This window comes from Garra rufa, chromosome 12 (assembly GCF_049309525.1).
Source record: "Garra rufa chromosome 12, GarRuf1.0, whole genome shotgun sequence".
NCBI lineage: Eukaryota > Metazoa > Chordata > Actinopteri > Cypriniformes > Cyprinidae > Garra > Garra rufa.
Genome location: NC_133372.1, coordinates 40,119,701 through 40,141,391, shown reverse-complemented (window position 1 = coordinate 40,141,391; position 21,691 = coordinate 40,119,701). Strand labels below are relative to the sequence as shown.

The 21,691-nt window shown below is 35.9% G+C and overlaps 1 protein-coding gene across 1 annotated transcript; it reads left to right on the top strand.

Moving 5' to 3' along the window:
• The first annotated feature begins 219 nt into the window (after positions 1–219).
• Positions 220–20,669, top strand: LOC141347593 (protein MTSS 1-like). The gene is made up of 11 exons (XM_073852584.1): positions 220–343; positions 5,821–5,978; positions 6,960–7,067; positions 7,174–7,271; positions 7,596–7,686; positions 11,084–11,206; positions 14,366–14,476; positions 14,581–14,737; positions 15,089–15,115; positions 16,546–16,817; positions 19,186–20,669. Exons 1-11 carry the CDS (start codon positions 220–222, stop codon positions 19,837–19,839), a joined length of 1,923 nt encoding a protein of 640 aa, XP_073708685.1. The 3' UTR covers positions 19,840–20,669.
• The last annotated feature ends 1,022 nt before the right edge of the window (positions 20,670–21,691 follow it).

Below are 21,691 nucleotides of genomic sequence, written 5' to 3'. Positions count from 1 at the left end.
AGTCATCTGCAGCTGTATGAGGAAAACATGGCCTTGTCCTGACACAGTCTGATTCATAAAATAGGGGCCGAATAAAGTGTTAGCATAAGTGATTCAGAGGCTAGTGCTTTTATATCACCACAGCACACCCATAAACCCATCCTAGCGCTGTTTGATTTACTGCCATAACTCTCACAGATGGTGAGAAAAATGAAAATAAATACGGCGTCTAGACCTATGATGCGTCTCGGAGTGCTCATTCATCATTATATCATACACTTGTGTTACTCAGAGGTCTACGAGGCAGACCGCTCAGAAGACTTGGACCTGTGTCTGTGTGGGGATTGTGAAGAAAAAGAGCATTGTATCTGAATTATTAAAACTCATGCACATTAGTATTCCAATGGTGCTGCTGCTGTGTTTGAGATTGTATGAAAATCCAGTGCTCTGGACTTCTGCTCCCTCTCTGGCATCTGAATTAACTACATGTTTAATTATGTATTAAATGGTTTCAAACAGCTAGAATTTGTTTAGATTTCATCTCAGATTTAATACATCTTCATTTTATTTGCATGTTATTTAGACCTAGTATGCTAAAGGATATACAGCTCAGGCAGGTATATTCACATAATGTATATATAATGAAATCCTTGATGGCCCTTAGTCACAGATCCAGTGGAGTACCACCTACAGGGTGGATGCTAACATAATCATCAGTAAGGTTCCTTGCCCTACTTCTCACAGAAAATCTGTACACCTGCCTCCTGCGTGTGTTTATGGAGGGAAGGAGTCTGCTCATGACGACATAGCTTCCAACCGCTCGGGATTTCTAGACCTGAGGGAATGTCTCTGTGGCGCACACACCTTTGCCTGAATGGCTCTGGGTTATTTTCCCATCACCTCCCTTTTCTTTTTTTTAAATGAGGTTTGTTTTTGCTTTTTAATAGCTCAAATGAAGCAAACACTAAAGCTGTTTTGCTTTTCTAGAACGTGCATGATTCATTCCGCTTGGTTCTACTTTATATCAAATGCGTATTTTCCAAAGATTATTAATAGAAGTGTTAGATAATTTGAACATTTTTAATATAAAAGAATTTAATTTATATGTATTATTTTTATTATGTATTATTATTAAATTATGCTTTATTCACACTGCCATTCAAAGGTTGGGATCAGTAAGATTTTTAATGTTTTTTTTTTTTTGTTTTTTTTTAAAGAAGTCTTTTCTGCTCATCAAGGCTGCATTTATTTGATTAAAAAAAATACAGAAAATTGCCATTTTAAATAGTGGTTTTCTATTTTAATATACTTTAAAATAGAATTTATTCCTGTGATGCAAAGCTGAATTTTCAGCATTATTACTCCAGTCTTCAGTGTCACATGATCCTTCAGAAATCATTCTGATATGCTGATTTATTAAGGGTCATGTGACACTGAAGACTGGAGTAATTTCATCACAGAAATAAATTGTATTTTAATATATATTAAAATAGAAAACTGCTATTTAAATTGCAATCAAATTCCATAATATTTTTTTCTGTATTTTTGATCAAATAAATGCAACTTTGAGTCTTCTTTAAATCTTACCGATCATAAATTATTTATTTTTTATTTTTTTAAGAAGATTTGAGTGATGCTACACTGCAGAATTTTACACTGCAAAAACACTGTTTTCTTACTTAGATTTGTTTGTCTTTACCAGCCAAAATATTTAAGTATTTTTAAATCAAGAAAGATTTTGTAAACAAGTAAAAATTATTTTCAAGTGAGTTTTTGCTTAGAACAAGCTAAATAATCTGCCAATGGGGTAAGCAAAAAAATCTTATTTCAAACAGAAAACAAGATTTTTTTTGCTTGTTTCAAGTAAAAACACACTTAATTTTGACTTGTTTTTTCTGAAAACAAGATAATCATTTTTACTTGTCTAAAAATCCTTCTTAGTTTAAGAATTTGTAGATATTTTGACTGGAAACAAGACAAAAAATCTAAGAAATCTAAGCAAGTAAGAAAAGCATTCTTTGCAGTGTAGGTAGTTTCCAGGGTGTTGCTATGTAGTTGCTAAGGTGGTGTCCTAGTAGTCGACTCAAAGCAACTCAATTATGGTCACTTTGTAGCACCTGCTGAACGATTTTGCTGCACTGAAGTCTTCGGAGTGTTTTCTCGTGTGTTGTTGAGGTTTTCTTTTACATTTTTTCGCATTTCTCTGTTGGGTTGTGTTCTGTTGACAGGAAACAGGCTCCTGTAACATATTTCAGATATAGCTGCATGTTTCCTAAGCCATTTGTCTTACAGACAGGCTGTGGGATTTATCAACAGACCTACTGACCTTTGCCCTTTAAACTGAAGATGACCCCAGCCCTAAGCTGTCCTATGCAACCCAGGTTCATTTTAGCCTTCACTTCAGGCTATGTTTGAAGGTGTAATGGTCTAAGAGCATCTAAACACACATACGGTCACACTATCCAGCACAAGGTCAATGCACTCAAGCACCAGGGATCATATCTCTGCCTGGAAGGTCAAAGGACTTAACTGAGTTCTGCAACACTGACGAGAATTGCTTAAATCCCGAAAATGCATACGCAGCACTTAAACGGATTTGCAGAGGTTGTTTAGATTGACTGTGCTATGTTGCTTGTGGATTTGATTCTGTTATTCGATTAAAATTTAATCTAGACTCGAGAGGTGTCCTCTAAATGCTAATGAACCTTATTGTGAGGATTCGGGTTTTCTTAAATTAAATACTGTCAATTTAAATATTGGAAATTCCCAGTTGTCAGTCGTATTTATCACAAAATATAGTTTTTTTCTAAAACTTAAGTGTCAAATTAGTGGATCACTGAGATGAGCTTGTATCAAGCTGTAGTGCCTGTGAAAGTACCCGTACATCTGTCTTGCATGCCAGCTTGTAGTGCAGAAGATCAGGTGTCTCAAAGGACACCTGAGGTTATTGTTAGCAATAGATGATGGGGTCAGTGCTGTATGCTACTGAATGTCCTGCAAACAGCTGTCAGAATGCTCTCCTGTTAGAGGAATGTTGAAAATGTATCCTTGTGTATTTTTGAGAGCTGCAAATTGGCCACAAACACATGCACAAAGGTTCGGAAAGGTTTTTTGCAGCAGTGCCATAGAAGAATGCTAATAAAGCACCTTTATTTTTAAGCAATACATTTGAGGTCAAAAGTTTACACCCCTTTCAAAATCTGCAACATGTAAATTGTCTTACCAAAATAAGAGGGATCATACAAAATGCATGTTATTGTTTTAGTACAGACGTGAATAAGATATTTCACATAAAAGATGTTTACATATAGTCCACAAGAGAAAATAATAGTTGAATTTATATAAATGACCCTGATCAAAAGTTTACATCCTCTTGATTCTTAATACTGTGCTCTTACCTGAATGGTCCACAGCGGGGTTTTTTTTTTTTTTTTTTTTTTTTTTTTTTTTTTTTTTTTTATAAAGGTCCACTGAAGTGCCTTGAAACACGCAGCGTTATTCTATGTGGTGACGTACTTTTAACTGAAACAAAAACATATCGCCCAGCCCCGCCCACTTATTTTGAATAGCCAATAGTGTTCCATTTATATCTGCTCGGGCCAGAGTCGTAGAGCTCGGTAAAGCCGCATTTGTAAGCTTATGACAGCCACAGACTAATAAATTACCCCACAGATTCAATATGAAACTCTTGCTAAAACAAAATAGTAATCATAATCATAAGACACTACGGACTCTAGAGAGCATTTGATTGGACAGAACGTTTGATGAGAAACTGAAGTGCACGGTGATATCATCAAAATCGTTGATTCATATTGGCGGAAGTGACGAGACTGTACGTTTTGAATGCCCATATCTTGTAAACGCGAATTTTGTCGTTGTTTTAAAGCACACTAGCTTATAGGTAATCTTAAGGCTAATATATTCAAACTAAAAGCCAAAAAACTTTAATTTTGATTTCAGGGGGACTTTAAGTGATTGTTTCCTTGAGTACCCAATTAAACTGCTGCTGTTCTTCTGAAAAATCCTTCAGGTCCCACAAATTCTTTGGTTTTCAGCATTTTTGTGTATTTGAGCCCTTTCCAACAATGACTGTATGATATTGAGATCCATCTTCTCACACTGAGGACAATTGAGGGACTCATATGCAACTATTACAGAAAGTTAAAACGCTCACTGATGCTCCAGAAGGAAAAAAAACATGCATTAAGAACCAGGGGGTGAAAACTTTGGAACATAATGGAGATGCATACATTTTTCTTATTTTGCCTAAATATCATATTTTTTATTTAGTGCTGCCCTTTAGAAGCTACAGAAGATAGTTACATGTTTTCCAGAAGACAATATAAGTTTAAAAAAAAATCTAAATGCAGTCCAAATGCATAAATGTAAATGTAGCTCAAACAGTAGAACATGGTGCTTGCAAGAACTGATAAAATGTAAACCTTTAATACATAGTCAGTCACTTTGGATAAAAGTGTCTACCAAATGCATAAATGTAAATGTAATGTAAATTCAAAGTGTTTTCATCCCCCGGCTATTAATGCATGTTTTTTCCTTCTGAAGCATTGATGAGCATTTGAACCTTCTATAATAGTTGCATGAGTCCCTCAGTTGTCCTCCGTAACATCATGCATATATTATGTGTTGCTAATATAAAGTTAGGATTGAAAATCAAAATGTATTGCTCATCCTTGTGATGCACAAGGAAATTAACAAGGGTTTAGGGCAAAATGCCCCCAAATTTAAGATAAATGTGGCTGGATAATTAAGTTAGACAGCTGACACCATTAAAGTGAAAGTGAAATGAATTCCATTAATCGAAAAGTTTATATTTGACCCTGATGCACACTCACAGTTGAAAACAATGCAGTAATGTGATGGCAAAAGCAAAGCAACTATTCATTTAGATGAGATGTGTTGGGGGTGATGCATCTGCTGAGAGATGAAAAACAGAGAAAAAGGCCAGGTCATGTGTTTCAAGCTCCTCACGTGGTGTGTGCTGGCATGAGGTATACAAACCTCTAAATGTGATTAACCTCACATTTCTCCTATTGCACTTCATCAGTATAAGCACCAGGAGATGGAAACAGTCATCTTATCATATTAAAAATCACTCAGTTATGCTCTCATATTAAACACTTTGCTGCATCTTTCTATTTGTCTTGCAAACTTGTATCATGTTTGCCAATTCATGTTTTTCTGTGAGGGAATCTTATTTTCAGTCATTAAGCTGTATAATATTAGCCTCCCTGCACTGTAGAATCTGTTTATCAATGTCAGTCGTTAAGAACTGCCGTATTGGTTGACCACTGCTATGTAGAGCTAGTAGTATTATCTAGTATCTGCTATGGAATGTGAGGGGCTCTCAGTGGCAGCTGGGCTTTAAATGCAACACAAGAACACATGCACACTATACAGTCCACCTGTGTGCCATTACCAAACCCCAGATCAGCCGTCACGCCTGGTCGTGAATGACCTATGAAATCTGCACAGCGAGGTTCTTAGAACACTTATTAGCATTGCAGCAAATATTTGCATGGTGTATTTATTAAGTGTTTGTAGAAACTATACTGCCTCCTAGTGGTTAAAACATTTTATTTATTTATTTTAATCTAATATTTATACTTTATTTCAGATATATTTCACAACTTTTGATTAGATTTTTTAACTAAAAATAACAATTATTTTTGCTAATATTTTTAATATTAATTTATGTTCTGTTACCACAAAACTTCATTTGATAGATTTTTTTTATCTGTTCATACTGTTGCCAGCCACAAAGAAAGTCAAAGTCTGTCAGATCCTGTCAGTGGTTAATGAAATATCATTTTGTTTGTGTAGGTAAAGACGATGTGCGGATGCAGCTAGACAGTGCTCTTCAAGACGTCAACACGCGCTACGCAGTTTTAGAGGAGACCGAGAAGAGAGCCGTGTGTCGAGCACTTATTGAGGAAAGAGGAAGATTCTGCTCATTCGTCACAATGCTCAAACCTGTCCTGGTGAGTGCCTGAGCAGACACTGATAAGACACTATATTTTGCAAAAAGAAAATGGCTGGTTTAAGACTACAGAATTTTGTCACAGCATTTTCATAACATTTTAACGTGCAAAAAAAGAGGGATTTTTGGAGCTGTATAATATACTAAATACCTTTCATTTATGCTGTTTTTTTATTAAACATTAATAAATCATTTATGGTTTTCAATTCTGTTGTACATTAAAACATCAAAATGTATTAGAATTATGAGAGTTAGGAAGTAAAGTGCTTATTGGTATTGAAAGTAATTTAATTATACAAAACATGTTCCTAGGCTCTATTTTGTTTATGCATGCATCTATTTTTATTTTTTATTTATATATGTTTTTTTTTTACTCTGGGGTGAAATCTGACACATTTATCCAGGTGTGCTGTTGTAAATATACAGTCAAATCAATTATTCAGACACCAGATATAATTTTTGATATTGTGGGTGCAAGATATTATAATTTATTTATGTAAGTGAGTATAGCCAAAAAAAGCAAACTGTGACATATTATACCCAAAAAGTCTTTGTACATACCAATAAAATAAATAAAAAATGTAGGACTAAAATTGGATTTGACACTTTGACCTGTCAGTGTTACATGCCTTTCTATCAAATTTATTAAGATGAATTTGTTCTGACATAGTTTAACTCGAGTTCTTGTCATATTTTATTACCGTTTTTTTAACTATAGTGAATAAACTGATAATGTGAGAAATTCTGAAGGTGTCTGAATACGTTATGGTGTAACTGTAATTCATTTTATAAATATGAATTTGTTCTGGCACGGTTTAACTCGAGTTCTTGTCATATTTTATTGCCATTTTCTAAACCATAGCGAATAAACTGTGATAATGTGAGAAATTTTGAAGGTGTCTGAATACATTTTGGTTTAACTGTATTTATATTTTATTCTGCCTAAATATTGACACACTGTTTCTTTTCTTTGTAACGTCAGGATGAAGAGATAAGCATGCTTGGTGAAGTCACCCACTTGCAGACAATTCTAGAAGACCTTGGCAACTTGACGGCTGATCCCAACTCACTGCCTCCTGCTAGTGAACAGGTGCTGCATGTCTTCTGAATGGGCACATTATGTCTGTTTTGATCTGTAGAGCTGAGCTGTACTTGTTCTTGCACTCCAACTCTCTGGTCTGGGTTTGTTTATGCAGGTTATTCTTGATCTGAAAGGCTCGGACTACAGCTACTCGTATCAGACTCCACCTGCGTCTCCTAGTAACACTTTATCACGCAAGAGCAGCATCAGCAGGTGAGTTCAGAGTCAGGAAGAAATGGTCATTGCAGGAACTTTGCTAACTTGCCTTTAGAAAAAACATAGATAATTATTGAAAATATTTGAGTGTTTTTGTTGTTGGCCCAATTTTTGGGCTATTTTATGTTGTATGCACTGTAACCTTTAGTGTCTTACAGTAACATAATTTTGTGACAGTGACCGGCTGATTGCACATTGCCATATATATAATGATGTAATTATTTTTCTTTGAAAATTATTGAAAAAAATATGAGCAATGGTGACTTTCACAATTGCATACCATTGTAAATGATCAGTATCAACTCTCTCTCTCTCTCTCAGTAACTACACCTCTGTGCGTCATGTCCCATCTCTGGACTCCATCTCCAGCGCAGTGGATGGGCTTCATCTGCGAGCACCAGATGTAACACAGGTACCATGGATACACGCACCACAACACAAAACAATGGGTCTAAAATGTACTTAGTTCAGCTGGTATATTAACCCCAAGAAACCCAGATAGTTTGAATAATTTGTCACTCAGAACACATACAGACTCATTCAGCCCAAAGAAACAAATACGGCTGTAAGCACCATTACAGCCTGCAGTTTGCTGTGGTGCCCAATCCAAACCTCCTCAAAATCCAACCTCTTTGGACCCCAAGATCAAATCAGCAAATTGATCATCAATACACAATCATAATTGGATAGTACTTCATTGCAAATCTAAAAGATTTAACATAGTTTGTCTAGGTATTACAGTGTCAGTATAATGCGAATAAAGTGTGATGCTGAAAATAGTAACACATAAAATGCATTGTATTAATAAATTTGATAAATGTGTAGTTTTTTAATACAATTTAGTTAAAACTATAAGTTAAAACAGTATCTAACTCTGAAAACACTAAATTATAGTTTATGTGTTTAGTTTGCTGACTGTGTATTGTCACCATGCTTGCCCAATTAAAGGCAGAATATGTAAGAATTTTGTAATAAAATATCCGAAAACCACTCGCACGGTGTTATATATTTCATGCAGTTGAGTAATTTGGTTATCCAAGAAGTTCTCAAAGATTTGTAAATCCAGAGAAATTCCAGTTTTAAATAATGCCTCGGCCCTGGTCATTGTCGCCTATCTATGACGCAATATCCGCGCTATCCTCATTTCCGCTTAGAATACTATGGCAACACATGTGGACAAATGTGAAAGTAGTTATACCGCATGCAGCATGCCGCTGTTGTGCATTATCATTATCACGATTAAGTATGGAAAATAATAATAATAAAAACATAGACATACACCAACTGAGGCAAGAAGGCATTGGTAGAAACACAGAAATAAAACTAGAATAAATATCGGCTTTTTTTTAAATGGAGAGAGCTTTGCGAAAACCTAGGTCAGAGGCTCACGCCTGTGTTTTAATAGACAGCTAAGCAAATATATATATATAATTTATTGTGCAAGTAATAGTCATGTACAGGTGATTTAAACAAATATAAATGAAGTTACTCTGAGAATTAAAGAATGTTACTGTATTAAAATTATTACTATCATTATAGGTATTTGGTAATTGACGCGTCACAGTATGTAAGGGTGTACTCGCACTAGACGTTTTAAACCGTGCCCAAAGCCTGGTTCGTTTGGAGCACGAAACAGATAGTATTTTGTGTTTACTACTGTCATCATCACGACCGCAAACATATTCTATTATTACCACCACACTACACTTTTCAAATAATTTAATTCAGTAAAGTATATTTAATTTTATAATGGGTCTGGTTCTCTCCTTATTGATGAACAGGAATTGTAGTTTGCCAGTAAAGCTGGAAATTCTTTCACTAACATTCGTATTCTTTCACTCTCCGTAAAAACTCTGATACATACAAGTAAAAATCAATGAATCAATTGCGTCATCGAGCGTCGCCTGAAACATAAAGTGTCACTTTCAGCTTACCTTTCTTCACGATCCGCTCGCTGCCTGCCCCATAAATCGGCTGTAAAACAAACGCGTCTCTGTGGTCAGCCTAGGGTCCGAGATATGCCAAAAAAAAACAATCGGTGCTATCAACCATTCCACAGAAAAACAAACAGTGTTCCAACCAATCACCGTCAGGGGGTTGGTGTTGTGGACTTTCGCTCCGCCTCCCTTCTGTGGAATGGTTGATAGCACCGATTGTTTTTTTTGGCATATCTCGGACCCTAGGCTGACCACAGAGACGCGTTTTTTTTTTTTACAGCCAATTTATGGGGCAGGCAGCGAGCGGATCGTGAAGAAAGGTAAGCTGAATGTGACACTTTATGTTTCAGGCTTGAAATCGCTGATACAGCCTTTAAATTATCACAGTAAATTAAGATATTGAGTTTTGTTATATAAGTTTTCCAAAATGTTGTTTAAATAAGCAACTTAGGCAAATATAATTAAAATGCATTTATTTGCATGTTCTTCCTGAACAAAAGTCGGGACATTGGTAAAGCCAGATTCAAAATTCTTGTTTAATTTTGTTGACATTTTAAATATTTATTTTTAACACTCTGTAAATCAGAACATACTGTCAAAAAACTACAGTTTGGTGTATTGAAAATACTCATTTTGAGAAAAAAAGCCTTGAAATGTATTTAAATTGAAATCTACAGACCACATGTAAACATTTGAATGTTTGTTTTGGGTGTTTTCTTTCAACTAGTCTTAAAGGAGAAGTTCACTTCCTGAATAAAAAATTACAGATAATTTACTCAGCCCCTTGTCATCCAAGATGTTCATGTCTTTCTTTCTTCAGTTGTAAACAAATAGTTTTTTGAGGAAAACATTTCAGGATTTCTCTCCATATAGTGCTATGGTGCCTGTGAGTTTAAACTTCTAAAATGCAGTTTAAATGCAGCTTTAAAGGGCTCTAAGGAAGAAGGGTCTTATCTAGCAGAACTTGGTTATTTTAAAACAAAATTTACAATTTATATACTTTTTAACCTCAAATGCTCGTCTAGCGCATGCGCACTCTGTGTACTCCGGTTCAAGACAGTTAGGGTAGGTCGAAAAACTCCCATCTGATTTCTCCTCCAACTTCAAAATCGTCCTACATCGCTGCAGAAGTATCGACCCAATGTTTACAAAGTGAACATGCAAAGAAGATCAAGCGCCGTTTGCGAAAAAAGGTAAAACCGTGACGTAGGATGATTTTGAAGTTGGAGGAGAAATCAGATGGGAGTTTTTCGACCTACCCTAACTGTCTTGAACCGAAAAACACAAAGTACACGCAGAAGATAAGCATTTGAGGTTAAAAAGTATATAAATTGTATTTTTTTTTTAGAAAGTAACCAATTGTTTCTCTGAATAAGACCCTTCTTTCTCGGCTGGGATAGTTTAGAGCCCTTTGAAGCTGCATTTAAACTGCATTTTGGAAGTTCAAACTCACGGGCACCATAGAAGTCCACTATATGGAGAGAAATCCTGAAATGTTTCCACAAAAAACTTTAAGACTGAAGAAAGAAAGACTTGAATATCTTGGATGACAAGGGGGTGAGTAAATGATCTGTACATTTTTGTTCTGGAAGTGAACTTCTCCTTTAAAGAAGACATGTTATGAAAGTAAAATAGCCCAAAATCTCCTTAAATTTGACCATTAGCAGCTATATTATGTGATGCATATAATTTAAAAGACCGATCACCATGTGACATTTTATGATTTCCAATCAGGCACCGAATACAATTTCTTTCAACCAAGGAATTTGTTTAGGGGTCTAAGGGGGTTTGAATGTTGACCGAGGCTTGGATTCATCTAACTTCATCTTTTTCTTGTTCCACTCCTCTCTGCCCCTCACCTCCATCTCCCAGCGCTCACACAGTCCTCTCCTCCTGGTCGGAGGGGAGGAAGGCGCTCGCTCTCTCAGTGAGGGGAATTCTCCCACAATCCCTCGCACGGGCCACCGTGGCCAACACCTTCGGCACAGGAGCACTGTGAGCATAGACTCAGTGTAGTGCTGTGTGTGTGACTGTGAATGGATTCATTACTGTTGCATGTACTACAGTAACACTTCCCTCTGATGGTTTTCTTCTGTGTTTGTCATTGTGCATGTGTGGAGGTTGTGTCTGTGTGAAGGTAGACAGCGCCCTCTGCAGGCCATTTAGAGGGACATAACTTTACACAGGGAGAAAGAAGCAATTTCAAATAATTTTCTGCTTTTAATGTCTGTTTTGAAATATAATACCAGTCCCATGTCTTAAAACAAACACACTAACCAGTACACATGTTTACAACTAAAAGCCTGCATGCTCTTTTTTTAGGCATCTGAACTTTTCTACACCTGCCAAACTGTCATTAAAGTCAACATGAAATCTAAACTTTTTTTTTTTTTCTATTATAGTTTGTAAATGTTAATCACTTTTCCTTTACTGCAGATGGGTTAATGTTAACCAATAGCAGACTAGCTATTAAGGTTTTAAAGCAAGAGTCACCAAACTTGATCCTGGAGGGCTGGTGTCCTGCAGAGTTTAGCTCCAACTTGCCTCAACACAGCTGCCTGGAAGTTTCAAGTATACCTATTAAGACCTTGATTAGCTGGTTCAGGTGTGTTCGATTAGGGTTGGAGCTAAACTCTGTAGGGACACCTGCCCTCCAGGACCGAGTGTGGTGACCCCTGTTTTAAAGGATTAGTTCTCTCCAGAACTAAAATTTCCTGATAATTTACTCACCCCCATGTCATCCAAGATGTTCATGTCTTTCTTTCTTCAGTCTTTTGAGGAAAACATTCCAGGATTTTTCTCCATATAGACCTTTTTCCTGAGTAAACGATGAGCGCCGCCATTACGAATTCTAACGTCAGATTGAATGCTTTTCTGTTCCGGTCTCCATAGGAACCCATTCAAATAGCGTCCATCTGTTTTTAATGTAGCTAACGTCCGCTGCTTCGTGTCATCTACACACTCATTAAAGTGAGGCACTGACAAATTACGGTCATTCGACATTGCCAAGTGATGGCGCTATGGAGCCATGTGCTTTTTAAAAACATTTTAATAGGTTTAACATTAGTTTATTAGCTCGGAATATACCCTAATTTGACTAGAAACAATGCAGACCGGAAATGCAAAGCATTCTTTCAGTTAAGAGTCAGACTTACTATAGTGGACTTCAGTGGTGGCCAATGGGATGAAGGTCCAAATTGCAGTTTCAATGCAGCTTCAAAGGCTCTACGTGATCCCAGCAAAGAATAAGGGTCTTATCTAGCAAAAAGATCTGTCATTTTCTAAAAGAAAATCAAATTTATATACTCTAAACACAAATGCACAGACGTTTACAAGGCGATTGCTCAAAAAGAAAGTCAAATACCCTTTACAAAAAAGGTAAATCAATGATTTTGAAGTTGAAGGAGAAAATAAAATGAAGATTTTTGTCCTACCCTAACTTTCTGAATCAAAGTAAACAGAAGAAAAACGAACTGTACCTGTGACTTTTCCAACACGATTATTTAATGTGTAAAGACATGCATCGCAGAGCTAGTGCGAGATGAGCATATTTTGTTGTATAAACATTTTTATTTTTTTAAGAAACTGGCCAATCGTTTTGCTTGATGAGAACTTTATTCCTCGCCTGGGATCATGTAGAGCTCTTTGAAACTGCATTGAAACTGCAGTATGGACCTTCAACTCATTGGGCACTATTGAAGTCCACTATATGGAGAAAAATCCTGGAATGTTTTCCTCAAAAAAAACTTAATTTTTTTGCAACTCAAAGAAAGACATGAACATCTTGGATGACAAGGGGGTGAGTAAATGATCAGGAAATTCTCATTCTGGAAGAGACTTTCTCCTTTAAGTAATTTAATGTTGTTTAACCCTATGAGAGTCCTGTTTTTAAGTTTCCAGGCACCATGGGCATTTTTGATTATATTCACAATATTTCTTGACCCACAAAATATTTTGTTGGATTAATATGTACAGAGATTATGTGCTTTCTTTTGATATATTGACTGTTTTTAAGCAACAAAAACATTTTATTCTAGGTTGGTTCATTCTTTATGAACAACAAAAATCTAAAAGCAGAAAAGCAAAAGTATAATGACAAAACAATCCAAAGCTTGCATTATAAATTCTTGTCATAAATTATGTAGAATGTTGTTAATTGTGGGAAAAGTTAACATTTTTAGAATAAAATCTCGTTCAGACTGTCAGCCCAAAACCGATTTGTATGCAAATCCGATTGAAATCCGATTATATTTAGGTAATCTGAATAGCAACGAACTACATGAAATCCGATTTGGTCAAATCCGTTTCGAGCTACATTCATATGTGGTTTGGAATCCTATTCAAATCGGATTTCTGCTTTTTCACGTTTTCATGCCATGTAAAATGTAAACACGTCAGACGTTTTTGTGGAAAACATAAAAGTCTTTGCATAAACAAGCTTGTGTTGTTGCGAACTGCAAATCAAGCGGGAAAAGACAATATACAGCTAGTATACGCACCTCTTTGAGTTTTGAAACCACATTCCAGCTAGCTGCGTTTCTGCCGCTGCTTTAGAAGACGAAATATAATTCAGTGTGACGGCAAACCGGCAAACTTGTCATGTCGCAAGACAGCATCTATATTGCTGTTGATGTTTTTAGCGTTGGCATAACAATGCAACGGCATTGCCATAGAAACCAACGCACATTCCGTGAAACTAAAGAGTGCTTATGGACACACAAATCGGATTTGAACAGTTGCGATATGACTGTGTGGACAGTCAGTTATTCAAATCCGATTCCATCCAGATGTGGACAAAATAGGATTTGGGCTGACAGTCTGAACGAGGCTTAATAGCAAATAATGGTAAAAAAAAAAAAAAAAGATTTAAAAAGAACACTAAGATGCTTTGGATAGTGAACCTTCAAACTCATTGTCCTCAAAAGACCTTGCATTCAGATTTGGAACACTTGTTTATCATGATCCACAAATGTCCTAATGATCAAATTAAGTCCTATAGTTTATTTTTGAATCGTCACATGATGGTAAAATCATCTGCAATAACCATTTCATGTTGGCTTTAAATCCTAATTACCTTGAGCACCGTTTATCATAGTGTATTGCTTTTGTTACATACTAAGTTGACATGGACCAACAGAGTATATTCTTGTGTAGGAGAAAGGTCAGATCTCTCCTGGCACAGAGAATGGGACCTCCATGCCCCCACTGCACAAAGCATACAGCGGGCATGAGGAGAGAGCCAGGGCACTGTCCACCTCGGGCAAGGTACACACTCATTTCTAAACCAAAAGTGAATCTTATACACCTTTTGATTCTACTGGAATCACTTCTTTTTCTAATCTCTGATTGGCTCTTGCTCCTCTCTGTAGCCACAGTCAGCCAGGGAGCAGCTGGCTCTTACTCTTGGAGGCGGGCTTAATTCAGAAGCTCCTCGGACCAGCCGAGACTCCCTCCACTGCTCCAGCGGATACAGCACTCAGACGACCACGCCATCCTGCTCAGAAGACACAATTCCCTCGCAGCATGGTCAGTATGCCTGTATGTACCTGTATACTAACATGCATGAGCTTTTTCTTTTTCTGTTCTGTAATTTTTCTTTATTGCACACAACTTGGAGAGATTATAAACAGTGCTCAGTATAGAATTATTTTGCTCTTGTGTTTTTGTATAGCATTTTTACCCTTTTTATACTTTATCTTTTTTTTTACCCTCAACAGTAATCTGATTTGTGGTTTGTGTGCGCATCAAATGTGCTTGATAGTCCAATTAGACTAAATCTGATGTGCTTGCACAAATCACAGGTTCAGATTGCTGTCCAAAGTGCGTGTTTTTGGGCCTTTGTATACATGTTAAATGTACTTTATTGTTCTTTTACAGCGGTAAAGAAAGAACCTCCTCTATATGGTAGGTTTCTGAATGTCATTGCATAGACTTGATTATTCTCATTGTGATCATATACCAATAATAAACAACGTTAAATGTCTTGATTTTAGGGAATCCATATCATATTGCAGGCGTGCATTTGTTGAAAGAGTGTTATCTGTATGCCTAAGATTTGAGTGCGTGCAACCATGAGATATAACTAGCGACATCTCGTCAGTTGTCAAGTCTGTTGTCCATCTTATCATGTTGCACGAGTTTAACTGAAAGACACACAATCTCAAACAGCTTTTGTGTGTCTGTTTTATTTATTGTTTAGGAGATAATCCACTACTTTTGTCTTCATTCAGTCATTTTTAGAGCTTTCAATTTAGTCCAGTTAATTAAATGTGACCCTGGATCTCAAAACCAGTCTTAAGTAGCACGGGTATATTTGTAGCAATTGCCAAAAATACATTGTATGGGTCAAAATTATACATTTTTATGCCAAAAAATCATTAGGATATTAGGTAAAGATTATGTTCCATAAATATATGATGTAAATTTTCTACCGTAAATATATCAAAAGCTAATTTTTTATCTTAATTAGGAGAGAACTTAATTAGGACAACTTTTAAAAAGATGATTTTTCTCAGTATTTAGATTTTTTTGCACCCTCAGGTTCCAGGTATTCAAATAGTTGTATCTCGGAAAAAATAATGTCGTATCCTAACAAACCATTTATCAATGGAAAGCTTTTTTATTTAGATTGATGTATAAATCTCAGTTTCCAAAAATTGACCCTTATGACTGGTTTTGTGGTCCAGCGTCACAAATAATGTGATTAAGACAATAATATGATTAAAAAAAAAAATGTATTTATATTTTATTTAATCTTAGTATACTTGTTTAAAACATTGTATATGCATCTTCAATTTGCAGAATTTTCCCTTTGCCAATTGCATTTTTCCCTGCTAGTCTATTAGTTCAGGTTGCCACAGGCCTCACAAAGAAAAAGTATATTTAAGAAAAAAAAAAAAATATATATATATATATATATATATATATATATATATAATATTTATAGTTAAAATATATAAAATAATATACTAATATAAATATTTGTAGGTTTAATTACTAATTAAAATTTGAACAAGTAATGATTTTAATAGTATTAAAAACACTCAAGGCAAATTTGAGTTTGCAAGGTATAAAAAAATGCACCAATCAGCAAACATAAGATGTAGTGACTGCGCTGCTCTGTCCTGTCTGAATCACTCTCATAAACCCTGACATAAAATTTTGAGACATTCTGAACAGCTGTTGTGTTTTCTTCCACTGTCATTCCTCGCATATATAATCTCTGCTTGAATTCCTTTTAATTCATTTTTTTTCTCTTATAAACAATATAGTGCCTTCATTCAGCATTAACACATTGTGTGACTCTCCTCTCTTTGTGTTTCTCTCTCTTTCAGATTATGACTACATCTCCCTGCATGGAGGAGAAGATGCCCTCAGCCAGTCTGAATTTGATAAATCTTCCACAATTCCTCGCAACAGCGACTTGAGCCTCAATTACCGCAAAATGTTTCAAAGCAAGAGGCCTGCATCTACCGTCAGTCTGCTGATGGATCCCGAGCCAATAGGGCCCCACACGGCCACCATCCGCCGTAAACCCTCCAGCAAGCCCAATATCCGCCGTGGGACCATCAGTGGAGGAGTGCCTATCCCCATCTCCACACCACAGGTCTGTCACCACCTTTTATTTCATAATCCTGAAAGTGTGCTGTTTATTAAGCATCCTAGTTTCCAAAACCATATAAAGCATGTGTTTTCAACATTAATAATAATAAGAAATGTTTGTTAAGCAGCAAATCAGCATATTAGAATGACTTCTGAAGGATCATGTGACACTGAAGACTGGAGTAATGGCTGCTGAAAATTTAGCTTTTTATCACAGGAATAAATTACATTTGAAAATAGATTTCTCAATATTACAGTTTTTATTATATTTTTATCAAATCACAGGGTTCGTACAAGGTGCCTAAAGTACTTGATTTTTACTTTTTGAAATGTAAGGCTAGAAAACCCTTAAAATGGCAATATTCCTGAAGAGGTACTTGAAAATTGCTTGAATTATTGAAAGACAATGTATCTATGAAATAAGTGTTTAATTTGATCAGTAACCACATATCTTTTCACGTAAAATTCATGCAATTAAAAAAACATTCCTTTTTCACTTATTTCAGTTAATGTCAGGAAACAAGCGAGCCAAGCAAATAGTAGTACTGACAGTGTCGTGTAAACATGGCTGAAGATACGAAAAGAAGAACAGATGATTCAGATCAGTTGAGTCATTTACGCTGGAACCGCTCCGATTGATTCAAACTTGTGACTTTGATCATTCGTTTCAAACGATTTATTAGCAAAAACCAGGTCAAATTAAAAGAGCCATTCATTTTTGAATTTCAGCATCACTTGTAACAATTTAAAAAATCACATAGTGATGGGTAAAACTGAGCTTTTCGAAACTCTGAGTCTCGCGATAATGATTCACTATTTCGAGGTGTTCCAGTCAGACGTATAGCAAATCATTTGTGACCCTGGACCACAAAACCAGTCATAAGGTTAAATTTTACAAAACTGAGATGTATACATCATATGAAAGCTCATAAATAAGCTTTCTATTGATGTATGGTTTGTTAGGATAGGACTAACAAACCATACATCAATAGAATATATATTTGGCCGAGATACAATAATAATATTTATTATTGTATAATAATAATATTTGGCCGAGATACATCTATTTGAAAATCTGGAATCTGAGGGTGCAAAAAAATCTGAGAAAATCACCTTTAAAGTTCTTCAAATTAAGTTCTTAACAATGCATATTACTAATCAAAAATGACATTTTTATATATTTATAGTAGGAATTTTACAAAAAATCTTCATGGAACATAATCTTTACTTAATTTCCTTATGATTTTTGGCATAAAAGAAAAACCAATAATTTTGACCCATACAATGTATTTTTGGCTATTGCTACAAATAAACCCCAGCGACTTAAAACTGGTTTTGTGGTCCCGGGTCCCACATTTGTTTCAGATGTGGACTTGGGTGCGGGTTCGCGAGTCATTTGTTTCAAATCAGGATTTCGGATCTTTTCTTAAACAGTAGGAAACATTAAAGGAGGAAAGGAAAGGAAAGGAAAGGAGGTGAAGTGAGGCCAAGTATGGTGACCCATACTAGGAATTTGTGCTCTGCATTTAACCCATCCAAGTGCACACACACAGTAGTGAACACACACACACCGTGAATACACACCCGGAGCAGTGGGCAGCCATTGCTGCGGCGCCTGGGGAGCAGTTGGGGGATCGGTGCCTTGCTCAAGGGACTCACCTCAGTCGTGGTATTGAGGGTGAAGAGAGTGCTGGTTATTCACTCCCCCCACCTACAATCCCTGCCGGACCTGAGACTCGAACCTGCAACCTTTGGGTTACAAGTCCGACTCTCTAACCATTAGGCCACGGCTGCCCTAAACCACTAATGCAGTACAGTTATAAAAATAAAAACAAAAAAAGAAAGTATACACAAATACAAATTGTAGTTTTTTAATAAATTATTTTAAAAAATTGCCTTTTTTTATTAGTATTTGTGATGCGATCTCGGAAAACCAAACACATGGTGAAAGTTTTTTAAAATTTGCACTAAACAAGGGAATTTTGACAAGATATTTTCAGAGATGTTAGACAAGGTGTTATAAAATAATAATTTAATGAAAACCTAATTTTTGACCAAAAATTTTGACTTATTTTTCGTATTTCCTGAATTTGTCCCAGCCTGACATCCAACAGGTTTTCCCAGATTGCATCACATTTTTATTTCTTTTATTTATTTCTTATTTTATGTTTTATTTTTTGTTTCTCCTTTTTTAGAATTTGAAAAGAAAGACATTGTTTGATAAGTAAGATCTCTCATTGAAGTTTTTAAAAATCAAAAAGTAGTGCTTGAACAATCTTTGAAAGTCCTGGAATTTAATTTCACAGTATCTGTATGAACCCTGAAATCAGAAAAGTCTGAGCATAAGAAACATTATTTCATTCTGCTCTTAGGTGCCGCTGAAGGCGTCCGTTTCCACCGCCGGCCTGAGTGGCAGTGATGAGACCATGTGTCCTCCTGGGGTGACTCAGAGTAACAGGGTACATGGTTCTGATCTGGTTCACACCAGACATAACCTCTGTACGTCCACTCAGAGTCTGAGTGCAATGCCGCCTCCATACTATTCCATGTTCCCTGGGCATCCACCAGTGGGCGGCACAGAGCCGCTGTATCAACTGAGCAAGCAACAGCAGTATGCACTGCACCAACAGCAGCAGAGGCAATATCATCATCACCAACAGCAACAACATCAGCAACTGCAACACCAATACAATCAACAGCAATATAATCAACAACAGTACAATCACCAACAGCAATATAACCAAGCGCAGGAGCTGCAATATCAGCAGATACATCAAAAAGAGCTCCAGCAGAAACTCGTACGGCAGCAGCATCAAAATCAGCAGCTGGCAGCTCACAATTCTAGCGTGCCCAATGAAAGCGCGCAGATCAATTCCTCGCAGCCTGGCGTGGATCATGTCGACGGCGTTGCTGATCCAGGCAGCGGAGGTGATATGTTGAGTATGATCCGCAGAGGAGTAAAACTACGTCGGACACTTACCAACGATCGTTCGGCGCCGTTAATCACCCCCGATCATCTCAACTGATTTTATCTTTTGAATTAGTTTGTGACTTTTTACGGTTGCCTTTTTCGTCTTTCTGTTTAGCGACTTTTTCATGCCTTTTGTTATTGTTGAGGTTTTCGTTTGTTTTAATTTTTTGAAGTCGAGGCAAAACTGACTAGCGTGCGACTCCTGCCACACAAAAAAAAGACTTTGATTTAACTACACTGTGCGCAAAGAACAACCGTTTTGCAGTGTCTGTGCGAATGTTGCCTCTCCGTAAATTAAAGTAAAGTCTGCAGGCTGTGTGCTTTACATATATATGTATACCTATATATACAGATATATATGTATTTAGAAATCTAGATTGAGCACCGAGATATATTAAAGTTATTTGTTTATGTCGTATTTGCAAGGATAAAGCACTCAGCCTTCTGGTTCGAGATCAAAAACTGTATATATTAGCGAAACAATTGAAAGACTGTTGTATTATTATTAATTTTGTTTCTTGTTCGTTTTCCAAATTAGATGATAAAGCAGCACTAGGCGTCTATTTTTGTACAGTTTAGGGTAACAGAAAACTGCACCACTGCCTTTAATCCGCCCAATGACTGGACGCGAATGCAGCCAGTGAGAGGAACGCGGGGAGGGACGGAGCGATGCGATTGGGTGGATGAATGAAGGACTGGAATAGTGGATCTTATTTGTGTTGCTTATGACTGTGAGAGCTTACAAAGGCATCACTGTGGTTATTTATTCAACCTGTTTGATTCTGAATCATTTTTAATCGTTTGTTTACCAAAGCTTTGATGCTGTAGCCCTGTAGATGCGCATAAATCTGCTCTCCTGGAGGATTTATAAAGACTTGATTCAAACTTTTGGCCCATGACTTTGAGCATTTTTTTGTTTTTGGATGTCTTTGAATTCGGAAAAGTTTTTTTAAGCTCATTTATTATTACTAGAGCTGCGAAACAATTAGTTGCGATTCATCGAATTCAAAATTTATGTTTGTATACTATATATGTGTGTGTGCTGTGTATATTATGTATATATAAATACACACATAAAAAATGTTAGTTTATATGTAATTTTACATACAAATGTATTTATATATACATAATAAATATTATACAGTACACACACATATAGCATGCAAACATTAACTTTTATTTTGAATCGATTAATTGCGACTAATCGTTTTGCAGCTCTAATTATTACCTGAAAAGAAAGTGAATGGTTGCATTAGGTTTATAGATTGAGTTCTTTCTGTTGTAATTTGCTGCCTTTGTTTGAAGTCATTTCAAACCAATTGAAGTAAAGCTTATTTAATGGAAATGTAGGGTAGATTTGTGTTTTCGCTTTGAAAGAATGTCAAGTTTCAGATCTCAAGAAACTTTTAATGCATTTTAATTAGAATTTAATAGATACGGATTAAAACCAAAATGCAATATGACTTATTGCAATTATCAAATTGCAATAGCTTTGATTAAAAAAAATAAATAATAAATCTATAAATCTGCTCCACATGAACTCATGAACACATGAAATTTGGGATGCTTAAAATGTGTATTTGGAAATGCAAAAATAAATCTTTTAATGAGAAGCGCTTATAAAAATGTTGACTATGTTCTCAACAAAAGAAAAGATTTAAAACAAAAGAGCAGTTTTCCAAAATGAATCATTGGATTCATTATTTTATAGTTGTACTGTAAAAAAAATGTAGCCTTTTATTTTATAATAGTATTTTATATTATAATAGTAATATTTTTATTATGCTTATCATAAAAAGATTTTTTTTTACAGTGCAATTATTATTTTATTGTCAAATTGATGTTATCACAACATTTTTGGCCAAATTGTACAGCTCTTTACACAAGCTCAGAAAATCTGGACCTCT